This window comes from Trematomus bernacchii, unplaced genomic scaffold (assembly GCF_902827165.1).
Source record: "Trematomus bernacchii unplaced genomic scaffold, fTreBer1.1, whole genome shotgun sequence".
Lineage (NCBI taxonomy): Eukaryota > Metazoa > Chordata > Actinopteri > Perciformes > Nototheniidae > Trematomus > Trematomus bernacchii.
The window spans coordinates 2,140,039-2,155,988 of NW_022987477.1; the positions used below are offsets into that span (position 1 = coordinate 2,140,039).

Genomic DNA, 15,950 nt, shown 5'->3' on the forward strand with positions numbered 1-15,950 from the left:
CAGGGAAGCTAAAAACGGCTGAGTGATAAGTAAATGTTACACCCACAAAATCTCAGGCTGCAGTGCAAACAGTGAAAACATGGAAAGAGAAAGAGAGTGTGGTATTCGAGGATGATATTAAATTATGTTAAAGTGCCAAACCAGCACTTAATGAGTAGGAATAAAGTATAATCAAGCACCTTATCTAATGCAGAGGCGTGCTGTGAGCGTGCCTCATTACCACATTTCTCGGTAGCATTAGGTTTACAGCTAGGAGTGGGTTGTTTAACTGCGATAAGATCAGGTAAGTGTGGGACAGACAGGTGAGTCCTCCTTCCTGCATGCGTGGTTTAACAGATTTGACAGGAGGAACAAAAGCGTGAAACAAACACCTGCTCATGTAAACAATAAAACTGCATTCCTCCTCAGGACATAACCACACAATGCTCCAGAGGGAATCGACCTGAAGGGACTTAAGGGACGCTTTAGTTGAAATATAAGCTGTCAGTGGCGCTGGATGACTAACTGCTAGACGGTCTGTCCTCTGCCTACAGGAAGGAACTGAGTCATCGTCTCTGCTCTGAATACGGAGCAGGGCTAACCGCGTTATTCCACACAAGAAAATTAATGGGTTTGTGATTGAATCAGTCAGAGATGGACACGAGGGAACAGAGCGTTTGTGCATGGCTGCTTAGACTGAAAAATAATCAAAATGCAGCTCTTGTAGTGTAAAACAAGAAAAGCGTGCAGTGTTTATTCATATTCATTTTGGTATAAATTGGACTTTTCTTGACAGCTGAGCTAGAATTTATGAATTTCAATGGATATTTAGTAGTTTAGTCAAGAAAATGTAAAAAGATATTGCCCAGGGTGACATCTTTTACTCCTTTTTTTGTCTGTGACAAGCCTAAAATCAATTTGTTTACTTACTTTTACTTATTTAGTTGTTTGTAATTGATGTTCCGTTGATTAGGGAATTTATGTTCACACTTTAGCACTACTTAAGAGAAGAAAACACTAAAATGCAAGCCTAAAAATAATCACATTTAGGGAGATTTGACATCTTGGGGTCAAGAAAATCTTCATATTTTTCTCATTATCGTTGCATCTTATTCTCTCTGGTGAGTTTATTCAGAGCTTTCTCCACAGGCTCCAGACTACCCTGAAGTCTGGAAGTCAAGGATACAAAACAAACAACACAGGCCTGCGTGTGTGTGTGTGTGTGTCACTGTGTGTGTGTGTGTGTGTGTCACTGTGTGTGTGTGTGTGTGTCTGTGTGTGTGAGGCCTGTGCTGTGACCTACGGATAATAGCAGAGGGGGGACAGTGGGTAGGAGTGTGAGAATTGCGTGGTGGCATTCAGAGCCGGCAGTAACGTCGGGCTATAATTAAATTTATTACATCACCGAGGCCTGGTGCGAGACCGCTGCCAGGCAGAGGCCAGCCAAGGCTAACCACCGACACAGTGGAGAACAGACACACACACACACACACCACTGCCAGCAGCAACAGTACACACACACACACACACCACCAACAACCCCATAACTGAGGAGAGATTTTTCTGGTATGCAGATAAGTCGGGATACCTTGCGTTCATTTCCTGTGCTTCTTGTTTCTTGGTTGAAATGTGATTAGCATAAGAACAGGGGGGAATTCCAGGAAGCTGAGCAGAGCGAGCAGCATTACACAATAGAGGCTGATTGCGGAGCGTTGCATCATCACGCTGCATCTTTCTGTTTTTTCTCAGGCGAAAGCTAAGAAAGTGCGAAATGAAGTTCCAGTCCAAGATTATTTACGTAAAAGCAGTTGTCCTCTTAGCAGTTTGTCTAGAATAGGATTGGATTTGGATCTCACGGTGCTTCTGCAAAACGTATACACATGTTTTGCATCATTTATGTTAGCCAATAGATTGAGACCAGAACAGCTAAAAGAGTTTGGAGTTTAAGATGCAGCAACAACCTACAGTCCCTAAAGTGTGTTAAAGAATAACCCTGACTTTAAGAGGCTAGTGGTGCAACGTGCAAGCTAACAAAGTGTGTGTAAGGGCAAGCAAGGCAGTGTGTGTGTGTGTGTGTGTGTGTGTGTGTGTGTGTGTGTGTGTGTGTGTGTGTGTGTGTGTGTGTGTGTGTGTGTGTGTGTGTGTGTGTGTGTGTGTGTGTGTGTGTGTGTGTGTGTGAGGCAAGCTGCCTGAATGTGAAGACATTGAGGGGATTTCCTGGTGCCGAAAGACACATCATGGCAAAGGCATCCGGCAGGATTTGCAGCTGGAGCCAAACGTGTCCTCACTCTGCAGCAGAGGCCGAGCTCTGACGCACACACACACACACGCACACGCACACACGCACACGCACACACAAGCAAGGGACATTCTCCTCTACACACCTTGCTGTTTATCGAAACTGCGACACACTTAATTGACCACCTAATGGGTGTAACGCGTAAACCCTTGAAGTTAATCTTTCACTAACAATAATGACTCTGATGCAATGCGGGGAGGTGTGTGACAATAGTTGCGCAGTTAATGTTTGCACAAGGTCTCTACCGAAAGTCTTTGGAGAATGTCAAATGCTTTCATTCAATATCTAAAGGCTGTGACATTTTCTTCCCTTTGCCCTTGTATGCCTCAGCTTCACTGTAATGGAAATGTAATGAGCTCCGTCAAATCTCTTCAGAAATATGCACACTGGCATTTTTCTGCAGAGAGTTTTTTACACACCACTTAAATGTTAGTGAACCTGGGGAAAATTAGCTTAGCTTAGCAAAAATAGTGGAGGGAAGAGGAAATAGCTAACCTGGCTTTTCCCGGAGTTCAAAGACACACGTGACAATAACTTAGAAGCTCATCAACAGACAAGGTCACACCAGCAATGTTTGTCTACCCGTACTAAAAAACGAAATAGGTAGTATTACAGACTTGTGACGTAGAGACTAACTGTAGCTATGACTGCTAACATGCTAGCAAAATGTGCGTATGCTAGTCATACACATGGTCTCCTGAGCTTCTTTGTTATGTTCTCTGGGCTGTAAAGTCTTCCCTGGTATTTTAAACATACTTTCATTCAGTAAAAAAGTTATTAAAGAGAGGGGAAAACTGTCAAAGCTAGCTATCTTAGCAGCTATTAATTAGTGTATTTTTACTTTGCTGCTAGTGTTTATGCCAGGCTAAGCTAAGCTAGCTCATTAACGCACAGACATTAGAGTAGCCTTCTAACAATTGTCTCATTTAACTTTCAGCAAGAATGAGAATAACTGTTTTTAAAATATCAAACTATTTCTGCAATTGCTATTTTTTCATCCGAGTCAAATCCAGGAGAAAGTTAGCTTAGCTTAGCAAAAAGACTAAGGAAGAGGAAACAGCTAGCATGGCTTTTTCTGGAGTTCAAAAATACATGTCATAAGCTACAACAATCCCCCCAGTTAACTTTCAGCAAGAAAGAGAATAACCTCAGTTTATAAAATATCAAACAATTTCTGTAATTGTTGTTTTTTCATCTGAGACAATTAAGGTTTACCTTGTGAGTTCCTGTGAGGTCCCGGTCCATTTTGGAGACCGTCATCTGTGGAAACACAAGCAACACAGAGTCAAAAGCAATCAAAAATTAAGAGCCAGGATATAAACAGTCCTCTTTAGTTATGAGACATAGTGTATTCTTTACATTTTAAATGCTAAGTATCACAAATATGTGTTTAAGATGTCTTTGTTTGCAGAAGTGAGGGGAGCTCTTGCAGGTCTACAGTGTGCATGCAAATACAATACAGGAACATCTATTGTTTGATTTTGTTGGGCTGAGGAACACAGTATATAGGTTTTGCATGGATGCAGGAGTGCATGTGTTCCTAGGCTTGGTAGGTGTGAATACAAATACGTGTTAAACACTGGTTTGCATTGGAAAGGGTATATGTGTGCACCTAGAACGTACAAAGTCAAGCATCCAATTGTGAATAAAGAACAAAAATCAAGAAAACAACATTGTTAAAAGACCAAAATAACCGTGTGCTAAACGGGACCATCTGGAACTGTTAACAGCCTCCCCACACTCTTTACACATTTGTTATTTTTTCCGTACTGATCCTGCCAGAGGATGTGAGGTGTGTGTGTGTGTGTGTGTGTGTGTGTGTGTGTGTGTGTGTGTGTGTGTGTGTGTGTGTGTGTGTGTGTGTTTCCCAGTAATAACGTGTACTTTTCTGAATGTATGTACTGTGCCCACCGCAACCTGCTTTCGAATACAACTCACCCATGTTTACTGTCATCATCAGGAAGTGGCCCTGTTGAACTCGAGCACAGAGCTCAACTTCTCAATGCAGGCGAAGATATCATCCTGTGGGTAAAACAAAAAAACAACACAGATTTAACATCCAACAAGAACTGTGCCACTTTCCTTCACATATTATTTCTGTGATTGCACAAAAACAATGACAAAACAGGACGCAGGTGGTAGTTGCAACACAAAGCGCTTTTTTTCCAATATCAGTGTCACCGCTTCTGTTATTTATTTAATCTTTATTTAACCAGGACGGTCTCCTTTCCTCTTTAGAAAGCTCCTGGCAGACAAATAACAACATGACAGCCAAGAGCTTCATCTGATGCTCTTTCCATCTGAAATCCTGTGAATGCCCCGATGTCTCTTTATAGTGATTCTGAGAACAGTGGAGGAATTCCTTAGTGTTTGATGATGGAGGAGCTTTGGTGCCATGGAGAGGAGTGGGTGTTTGCCTAACCTCCTGTCTCAGGTAAAAACCACGAGCACAGACAATGCAAGGGCAAAAGAGAGGCTGTCACATCCCATACTGTAGACAGAAAAGAGTCTTTAAACTCTGCAGGACAGTAGAATTATGTCTTTGCATCCTGTGAAAGGCTACTTCTAGATTTGTTTTCACACGTACAGTTCACACACTGGTTGGTTTCCTTTGAACGCAAGCTCAGAAAAAAAGGGGAACAGGAACTACTTACAGTCCAGTTTTGTGATATTTAAACGTGCGTGGTTGTTTAGAGTTCGTGCCTTCAAACATTTAGAGCTGACCAATGGGAAGCTGCAGGTTACAGAAAAAACGGTCCTTAAAAAATACCTTATTTTAGCTGTCTTACGCAAAGCAAACTCAACATATTAAGGGAGACTACAGTATGTTAGAGAAATATTTAGCTATTAGCAATTGTACATACTTTGTGTTGTATATGATTTGTCCTGTATTACCTGTTTAATAACAATTATATGTAATCTATTGGATGTTTTAAGTCAAACTGAGTGAATGTTGTGAATTAAATGCACTTTCTAAGCTACCAGTCATATCAGTGCGGATCAGCTCAAAACGTACTGAATGTGCAGAGTGAACTATTTGCATCTAATGAAAGAGGAAGTACAATTGAACCGACATCAGTGAGATCATATCACTGCTCCTTCTCTGACTGAATGCAGAAGGAGGAAACCGGTCACTGCCTGATTCAAACACAACACTTTCTAAGTCCTTATGTTGATTTTTTAGGCATTTTAGTGTGATTTTGTCTTTGATACGGCTTAAAGAGCTGAGAACTAGCTGCTGCGAATGCTTGTTTCTGCACACAGACAACAGAAAATCACAGCTCCTACAATCTCTGAGTCTCACAGTGATAGAGGCAACATTTAGCAGCACTGCAGTTTGACTAAAATGTTTCAGTTCTGCTGTTGTGGCATTTTTTGTTACTGATTAATATTTGCAGTAAACTAAACATGCCATCACATGATTAACTGCAGATTTCCAATCAAAGCTCAGGGAGATAATATACTGAGCCTTTAGGCTGCAGGGGGACATAATGAACAGAAAAATGCAAAACAGCCTGAAAAAAGCAGCGTGTAAATAAACTTGTACAGCAGATTTATTTTGTGGGAGTCTGACCATCAATCCCAACACTAAAATATTTGGAAAAACACTAAAGAGCCTCCAGAGAGATAAATAACATAAACACCCCCCTAGATATTTCTCAACACATCATTTGCTTTTTTGTTTTGCCATCTCCAGGGTTACACACACACACACACACACACACACACACACACACACACACACACACACACACACACACACACACACACACACACACACACACACACTGTGTCTGCCAGAGAACCTTTCATAAAAGCGATAAACAAGGCCTGGGGGGCCGAGTCACAGGGTGGTTTGTACATGTGGTGTCCTGTTTGTCCTGTCCTATGCTAATGTTCAGGTGTATATCAGTATTTAGTGTCTCTACTGTGACATGTCTCCATGCTTTAATGTTCAAAAAGCTCTTTATTTTTCTCATACGGCCTGTGCTGCAGCACCTCTTTTCACCCTCTGTCTGAAACCAGAGCCCAGTCTGCTCTGATTGGTTAGCTGGCCGGCTCTGCAAACCATTTACATGCACAAAAACCTATATAACACACTACAGGGAAGGGAAAGCCCCAAAAAGCATAATAGGGCCCCTTTAAGCCCTAAAGAGAGTAAGATATTGTGGCATCAGAGTATGGCGCTGCTGACCACACATGAAAGAGAAGAGGAACCACAAGACAGGTGGTCTCCTCACACCATGTGGTCCAGTCTGTCGCTGATGCTCACACACACATCCACACGGCAGAACAGAAAAGCCCTGTCCTGTGCCAGTGAGTCACCAGATGGCCCATCTGTAGCCCCTCGGCCCAGCGTGGAGCCCACAGATCGCCAGCCCAACTCTCCCAACACTTCTTGGCAGGCGGCTCCACTTGAAGATCAAATGCTAATCGCCACTCGCTCTTGTCGCTCTGCAGCCGCTCACACAGCTCCGTCTCTCTGCCTCATCGTGAGACAAACCTCCAGAAAAGTGCTTGAAATGCTGTGACGCACTTCACTGTCAAATATGGACAACATCACGAGTTTCACTGGCAGACGCGTCTCTTTTGTCAGTGTGAGGACTGTGCTGAAGTTAATTAAAAAGCGGACAGCAGAGGATGAGATTTCAGTCGAGGGTTGTGGGGAATTATCAGAGCCAGACAAAGCAGAGCCGTGCTCCTCCAACCACAAGCTGCATTTTTATTTTCATTGGAGTGACTGAACAGGAACCACAGCCAAGATCTCGCAGGCAAGCACGTAGATGCATGCGCACTTATCCTCTTTCAGCTCCGTTACATCACTGTGTTGAACCGAGGAAAACAGCGTGATGTTTTCTGCAGGTCTCCGAGGGAAACCCCCTCCTCATTTAGCCTGGAGAAGGTCTGCTCTCAGCTGCATGAGGCCTGAGCAGTGAGAATTACATCACTCTCGTGGAGTACCAAAGAAATCACAGAGTCAGAGGTCGACTTCTAAACTTTGCAACATGACTGTCAGCTCTGTGAGTTTTCTATTCTCGGACACAGCACGTCTGAATCAGCCATGACACACGACAGAACGGACAATCGATGAAGTTAATCACAGAGATCAGGCGGAGAGGAGGCTAGCTACTTCAATAATGTCCACCCTCTATGCTAAGCTAGCCCATTCAAAAGGTCTATGTAGCTTAATGTTTACCAAACAGATGAGAGTGGTACCAATGCTCTCATCTAACTCGAGGCAATGTCTTTCCGTCAACTGTGCAACTTTTGTCCGCCTGGTTGGACTCTTTATCAATCATATAGTATAAATCATCACCCACATCTGTAATACACGTTTTAACACAACTTTATTCAGTCTAATAATTCAGATTAATTTCCAAGAAAGGGCAGAAATGTTGAATGATTTCACAAAATGGACCCCGGAAGACCACCGATGCTTTAACATTGAATAATACACCCATAATTCAATATAGGTAATAAACATGAACTTGAAAAGAATCTAGTAAGGAACCATCCATGTTATTTTCCTGGCAATTCGATTAAAATAGCCTCTTATTCCCTCATAAAAAAACTATTGAAAACGGGTCTTTGACCTGAGGACAACAGAAAGGTTAAATATCTCGTAGAGTTTGATTTATGGTATGAAAATGAGGAAACTTTCTTATGTAGTGTAATAAATCACAGGTAATCCAAAACCTACATTCATATATGTTAAAATATCGTAGTTAATCTAGTTTTAATGCAATTTAATCTGAGTTTGAACTCCCTTAACTCAAAATAATGACATCCATCTGACTAAATTGAATGCAAAATGTTCACTGGGATGCATTATTAAACCACTCTGAAGTCTATCATATGAAAGTTATTGAAAGCTAATGCACGCCTGGAATACGTCAACATTTCCAAAAACCAAAAGCATGTTTTGCAGCGTGGTAATCTTTGATGAGAAGTCCAAGTAATGTGCATTTATTGGCTTAATAATTTGAAAAATGATCTGTTGCTGACACGACATGCTCCGTTTAAACGCTGTATCCAAAACAGAACAACACAGATCTGCTCTTGTTGATGAGCTCACGTATAATGCATCGCAGGCTGACGGTGTCCGGTCCTGAACGTTCGCCAACACACATGAGTCAGACGCAAGAATAATGGAGGGTTCTGGGAACAACACAATGCAGCGTGTCGTCGTCGCTCCGCACGTTGAGTAAGAAGAGGGTTTTCCAAGCAGGGACAAACTTAATGGCTTTAAAAGGAGTGTGTTGGAAGGAGAAAGACACTCCACGTGGGGCCTCTGAGCTCATTTATCATCACCTCGGCCCCCCTGGCTTTGTCTTTCAGGAGTTATGGCTGAGAAGATATTCAAGTTTTTCTAAATGGGACACAAGGATCAACGTCTCCTTCCGACAACAACACAAGACGATCTAGATTTACCTCAAATAAAAGAATTCCCCTTTTGATTTGATGCCATTATTTTTATGTCGTTCCACTCTCGTTTCATTTGGAGTTGCAACCAAACCCTAAGTCTCATAAATCTCAGAAGAAAATAATGAAAAAAAAGGATTATAATCTCCCAGAGTGATATCTTTAAAAACACAGACATCTAGTATTTAATCTTAAGGCACATACACTAATAAAAACAGCAATTCTTCACATTTAAAAACCTGGTATAACACTGAAAATATCTCAACAATTTGCCATGGAATTTTCCACATTCGTTCATGGTCCCCATTCGTGATCCTCATACTTGCACCGAATGCCACCAGCAGGTCAAAGTATTCCCTTTTTCAGAGAAATATCTTTACATTTACTACTTGGATTGGTACGTTTGATGCAGACATTTATGATTCCCAGATGATGTATCCTAATAACCCCCGGCTTTTCATGTCAAAACTAGGTTTATGGTCACATTCCTAACAATATTCCCACCTGCCTCAGCTGCACTCATCAGGTACAAAGTCACCAAGCTAACTCAGGTGTGTCAATAAGCGAATTCCACCTATGGGTGTGACTGCAAACACAAGCCAGACTCAAATATGTAGAAATATGTATTTTCCTTACAAACATGACAACATTAGCAGTTCACTAAAACCAGTATTAGTGCTGATAATGTCGAAAACCATGCAAACCTTCCTAAAGTAGGGCATTGTAAGCACTCTATTCATCAAAAATAGCAACGCAATTTCCCAGAGTCTGAGGACTACGCAATAAAACTGCTTTTTTTTAATGGACTACATTTGAAATACATGATACTCAACGGAGATAAAGAGCCATTTCTATCATCCTAGGATCTGAACACAGTGAATGTTGTTTAAATTATTCATCAATCATAAGTTTGAGCGCTGCTTTCATCACTTCATTTCCGAACAAATGAAATCCCAAGGAGACAATAGTGGTCCTAGGAGAATGCAGCTGGTATAATGAGGGAAATGGATGTTAACTCAATCCTCTGGTACCAATCAGACTCCAGAGAGGAGCCTCCTCAGTGAAAGTGATGGCTCTATTAGCTCGGAGATAAGTAGATCTGTCTGCCGTTATCATTAACCGCACAACACCGGCTAAAAATAGCCACGTGAAGGAGTGTGTCTCCTGCCGTCCGCAGCGTGGATCCACTCTCTGGAAAAACCATATCCTCTAAGCACAATCTGTAAAGTAAGCTGTCTTTTCCATTTTGCTGTGACATGCTATTACAAGCACATTCATTCATTGTGTTTCTCCACCCAGACGCAGCCATGCAGAGGCAGCGCACAGACTTAAACCCACTTCACGAGACACAATGTCAAACAGCTGTGGTTCAGGAAGAGAGCAGGAAAGTATTTCGGCTTTGCAACCAAAGCTTTATCCATGAGCTGAGTTCTGGGCGTTTGATTAGTAGCGGCTGAGTGAGCATTGTCACGAGTTAATGGACTGCATTTACACAAAAGAGTCTCACTTCTTTATGCATTCACTACATGATACCTTCAAATTAAAGGAGAGGTGTTTTACATCAGACAAAGTTGTCCTCAGTGTTATTGAATGGTTGCAATCTGGCGGTGTTGTGTCTATCCGGCAGTCTCTGCTCCTTAAGGCAGACAAAGCTCAATCAGGACAACTTCCTCTCGCTTTCTGGAGAGGCGGGACCTTCCCGATAACGAAAGGCGACCCAGACTGACTTTGGGAAGCAGTCAGCAGACGCCTTCACTTTCTACTTTTCCAGGCCTAATTTCGAAGGTGATAAGAGTGGTGATTGCCTTCTATCAGCCTTGAAAACAAATATCCCTGCATGATGAAATCACCTGCTTTTGTAAAGTTAAGAATACAAATGTGTAACAAGACTCTTCATCCCCTGACGGAAGCAGCACAGTCAGCAGTTTCTGCTTTACGTCATCCTGGGTGTGCCGCAACCAGCTCTGCACACCTGTATTTGCACAGTGTCAATCGTTCTGCATCGCACAAGAGCTCAAGCTCCGTTACACTGTTTGGAAAGTGTTGGAAAAAACTCTGATCTTGAGGTCGATTTACACACTTATCAAAAGGTTTTTATCTGGGTTCTGTCCTGAAGCTCAGAGCTCTGATTTTGCTAAGTGAATCATTGCTCATTTCTGAGGTTGTGTACACACTGCAGATACTTTTCCTCCGAGATATATATCTGTATTTGCCCCGGGTCATTTTTCTTTCTGTCCTCTTGTCTTGCAGTTTCTGCCACGAAGAAGCATGGTGCTGAATCTTCCTATGCTTTACCGTAGGGATGGAGATGGTGCCAGATACAGCGCTTGGCAATCAGAACTCAATTTCTTGTCTTGTCAGAAGAGACAATCCCTTTCCTCTCATGCTCAGACTCATCTGCGCCAAATGGCAAAGTCTGACAGGGCTTTCTGTCGTGTTTTACTGAAGGGTGGCTTTTTTCTATCAGTCACACAGCTCTGATTGATGGAGCTCTGAAGAGATGGACCATGAAGATCTCTTAGAAAGGAATTGGTGCCATCGGGGGGTCCTCAGGGTAGCAAGCATCTTCCATTACTCGACACAATGCTTTCTTACATGTATTGCTTGGTTCTTCTGACACATATGGGCATTGAGGATTAAAGGAAACAAGGATTACCGACCGTTCCTTCGCATATATACTCTTTCCTTCCAGACCTGCCATCAGGATGCATACCTTTCCTGTCTGCTCTTGACTTTTTGTAATGTGAGCATATGTTGTCATGTTTGAACTGCTTGTGCTGATCCTCTGCCTTACATTATTTTGTATTTGACACAAAACATTTCCTCCTTAGCATGATACTTAGCCCCATAAGCTTTTGATCCAGCTGTGTATGGTTTGCCTTTCTGTTCTATTTCATGTTTTATTGGATAATTTAACATCAGACAACAGTGTCAGAAATGGTCTAATCTTTGTGCTTTGTCATTATGGATTTAAGTTGATAGAGTTATGGCAACAAAAGTCATCTCCAGCAATTAAGTATTAAAGTTATGGGACTTACAATAGACAGTTCAGGTGGGAAACGGCAAAATTAAAAGCGTTAGAGACCAAGATATCCTGATGTTTAAGTCCAACCAATGGCATTTTTCTGTTACAAACTCTTTTCTTGAACTTTGCAAAGCAGGTTTTCTGTCAGACTGCAATATGTCAGCCGTCTGGCTACAGATACATCATACTTGTTGAAAACGTACGGCACTTAATGACAGACTTGTTTTGCTTACTCGAGTAACCAGGCAACGTCCAAAACAGGCCTTCAAGAGGGAGATAATAGGCCTCCTTACATGAGTCATGGCCACCTTTCACCTCCAGCCTCTGGTCAGTGGGCGGCTTGGCTTCTGTGAGGTCAGCGTTTGATAGCATGACTTCACACTCTTCAGTGAAGGAGACAGCGTGAGGTCGTTCTGATTAAATTCGCAGCATGAAACTATCCTGAGAGCAAAGAGAGGTAATAGATGGGACACAACTATCTAACAAGCACTCCTAAACCACCGACCTTGCACCAGGTTGACCTAAAGCAAAAAACTCGTCCTCATTACTGCCATTAAAAGACAATTAGCTACCCCATGGCTTCTGTCTCCAGCTGCCAAGTTTCTGTGGGATCCCGTTATCTGCTCAGATGGATTGTTTTGCTTGAGGCACACCAACCGTATCTGTGGTGGGCGTCTTCCAGTTGACAGTTTGACTCTCACTTTAAGGCTACTTCTGATCCCAAAGTGCTGATAGACTCATCTGTGAGTCGGCTGCTCGGTGCAGTTCACATCGCTTTGATTTGATGAACATGATGGCCTCGTTAAAATCTAATTTGCCGGGTTGTCTCGGAGGTCTGAATGTACAGAGAGCTCTGGATGAAGCTCCTCGTGACTTTTTAAGAATGCATCGGATGGAAATGGAGGATATTTGGGGGTGGAAAACATTAAACATGGGAGGAACTTTTTCAGGATAAGAGGTGAGAAATCCTCCTTTCAAGGAAACTGACCACTGTGAATCACAGCAGAGAAAATAAAAAAGGATACAGAGCATGAATGAGTCTCGGGTGACAATGACTTTCCAGAAATGACTCACACCTCCACAAAATAACAGTTTTTTTGCACTGGGAATAACCACTCATAATCAAATGCAAAAGTGAATTCTGGCAACAATCTGAATTTAATAAAAAGAAAGGAACTTTTAATGGGTCTGCACTTTCAAATTCAAATAAATATTTGCAATGAAATCCTGGTTTTGGTCAGTCTCTTGCAAGAAGTGCTATTCTGTAAAGTGTTATAAAATATTTGTTGTTTTAATACAGATGTTCCCTTTCCTGTAGTTTGTTATTAGATTTTTGTGCACGGCCACCAATTACTATATTATTTAATAGTTGTAAAATACTAGTTGCAACTGTATTTCACTGTACTGGCTTTTCACTTGCTGTAAACAGGAAATAACAGTGATGTAACAAAACAAGAACAGATAATCTCGACTGGAGTCTTACCTTGTTATCACTCAGTCTCCATGGTGTGGCTGCAGCAGGTTTAAAGGTGAATTAAGTGTAAAGTTATCACCGATAAACGAGAGGAAGAGATGGAAAAAAACAAAAAATCCCAACAGATGCAGAGCAAATCTTCCTCAAAAACAGTGGTGGGCTGATATCCGGAAACTGCTGGAGGACTACAATGTGAAGCTGTGTTCAGGCAGAAGGCTCTCCTCTTCTTCGTGCATTATCCAGAGAGTGTTTACAGAAATGTCTGCTGTGTGTTCAGAGGAAAGTTTTTTCACAGCCTGCTCCTCGCTGCTCTTCTGCACAAACACTAAACACTACACACAGAGGAGCCGAGTTTCTGCCCTCGAGCTGCGCCTCTGACGTGAGCAGCAGCAGCAACGTGAGCTCCAGGAAGTAGTGACGCTGGCCGTGCCGCGTTTCCATGGCAGGGAGATAAAGGGAGGAAACACCGCCCCCCTGTGGAGGCATGCTGCAAGTACAACAGCTGCCGCAGAGGACTGTTTTTACATTAAATTCTGCTAATAATAACTCGTGTAAAAGAGTAACACATTTAGGATACTCAAAGACCAACTTAAAAACCTCATGCAGTTATTTTTGTAATAATTAATCTTCATTAAGCAGTATTTACATTGTTACTCTACCTATTTTTCTATAAAGTGAAGATTTGTTTACCTACTTTTGATAAATGCTCTGATAGAATAACTTTATGCTGTTGAAACACCCCCCAAAAAATAATAATGAATCTTTATTTAATTATATTGTTTATTAATTAATACTTATATGTTTTTATGTCATGATTTGGATTTTATGCACGCTTATGCTTGTGCAAATAAATGTCCTAGGTCTCTGGTGGTAACAGAACAAAACTTACATTCTTTAAAACCATAAAAATAAATAGAAAACAATAAATTGCCAAAATAATAAATGTGATATTTCTTTCCTTTAGTGTTTCTGTATGAGACATTAAGGACTTTTACCTTTCATGTGGGTAAAATCCTGCACTATCTGTAATAATCTGTAACATTTAGATCACCAGTTACATATTTTTCTCGACAGCATGTTGTGTCAAATCAGTAGGAGCTTCAACATGAGCTCTAGACTAATGGGTAGTGATAATAACACACACACACACACACACACACACACACACACACACACACACACACACACACACACACACACACACACACACACACACACACACACACACACACACACACACACACACACACACACACACACACACACACACACACACACACACACACACACACACACACACACACACACACAGCAGGGCATTGTAACTCATCTTGACAGTGTGTTGTTCTCCTGTCAGCCAGAAAACAGACTACCTGTGCACCCAAATATAATTTATAATGGGCACAAAAATGTAACCCCAGCAGTCCTTTCTCCTCTTTTTTGCTAAATTACTCAGACAATCAGAATATGAAGTGCCCCGCTGACCTTGTCCCCCACTCTTCAGATTAGTTGCACACTGCTCTGTTTTACTTGTGATCAGACATGCCCTTGCTTCTGTGCTGGAGTGCAATGAATATCAATTGGACATTTGCATCTCTCTGTGGAATTGCAAACACTTGTCCACGTCTGAACTGTGCTGTAGATGAACACCACAGGCAGCTGTTATGAACAATAACAGGCTGTGTGTGAGTGTGTGTTTGAGTGTGTGTGGGAGTGTGTGTGTGTGTGAGAGGGGCTTCCAGCATCAGTTTGCAGATTGTTTGAGAGATTTCCTGCTTTCCTCTGGAGAAAAGGAGGATGCCTTTGCAGTCAGATTTATGAAAAGTAATTAAAAGTGTGTCGTGTTGGAGGACTCTAGAGTAGACACAAGACCATGTGCTTCACCGGCGATGTGTTGAAGCTCATGTGCACACACTTTTTCTTGTGGCTGCCTTTTTTTGATCTTTGCTAAAAGGGTCTACTAGAAAAATCCATTCTCCCTCAGGGCGGACTGCGGCTGAAATCGACCCGCGTGAAATCAATGAGGCTTTTGGCAGTCAGGTGAACTCAACAGGAAAAAATAACGGGGCATTTCTTGTTGTTTCAGATCAAACCTTACAGTAAATTATGGATTTCCTGTGGCCAAAGCTGAGATTCCCAGAGGAGAATCCCAAGAGAGGAGGCGCTGCAACCTCTCGACTGCATGTCAGGTGAGAATAAAACACAGGCAGATCATGTTTGTTTACAGGAAGAGACAACTCCCATTTTAGAGGGTATATGCAGGAATCCTGAAGTCAAATGTAAAACCTTTTAAGACCTTTTTTAAGACCCTTTCCATACATTTTAAGACCTCATCGCCACTTGGAGTTCTAACCGGTTACATTGGCGACACACTTTACCTCACATTGACTATATACAGTATTGATTGTCCTTCCTCCTTATCTTCCAACCATTTGGACGCAAACTTGCATTTCCCCATAACGATGTTGCTTAACAACCGGCGTAAACGGACCGTCGCGCGCTATCAAGCAGTGAGCGTCCGATGTCCTGTTCAGATGACGTCAAATCCAACGGGATGCCATAAATAAACTACACAGAATCACACTACACACCTACGCAATGATTACATTCAGGCAAACTGTAGAATACAACCTCTTTGGACAATTTATATACTTATTGAAAACAAGCTACACAATGTAACACCTTGGAAAATGCCGTTTAATACTTTTTAATAGCCTTAATTTTCCCTAAATTGATTGATCAACTTTTAA

At 41.9% G+C, this 15,950-nt stretch overlaps 1 protein-coding gene across 1 annotated transcript in view; it reads right to left on the reverse strand.

Annotated features, from left to right (window-relative positions):
* map3k22 (mitogen-activated protein kinase kinase kinase 22) overlaps positions 1–13,582 on the reverse strand; it is a 40,923-nt gene extending 27,341 nt beyond the window's left edge. The window contains exons 1-3 of the mRNA XM_034146949.1: positions 13,210–13,582; positions 4,217–4,300; positions 3,494–3,538 (exon numbers count right to left, since the gene is read on the reverse strand). Coding sequence (XP_034002840.1) covers positions 3,494–3,538; positions 4,217–4,235 — 64 coding nt within the window. The 5' untranslated portion in view covers positions 4,236–4,300; positions 13,210–13,582. The remainder of the gene's footprint in view (positions 1–3,493; positions 3,539–4,216; positions 4,301–13,209) is intronic.
* Between the last annotated feature and the right edge of the window lie 2,368 nt (positions 13,583–15,950).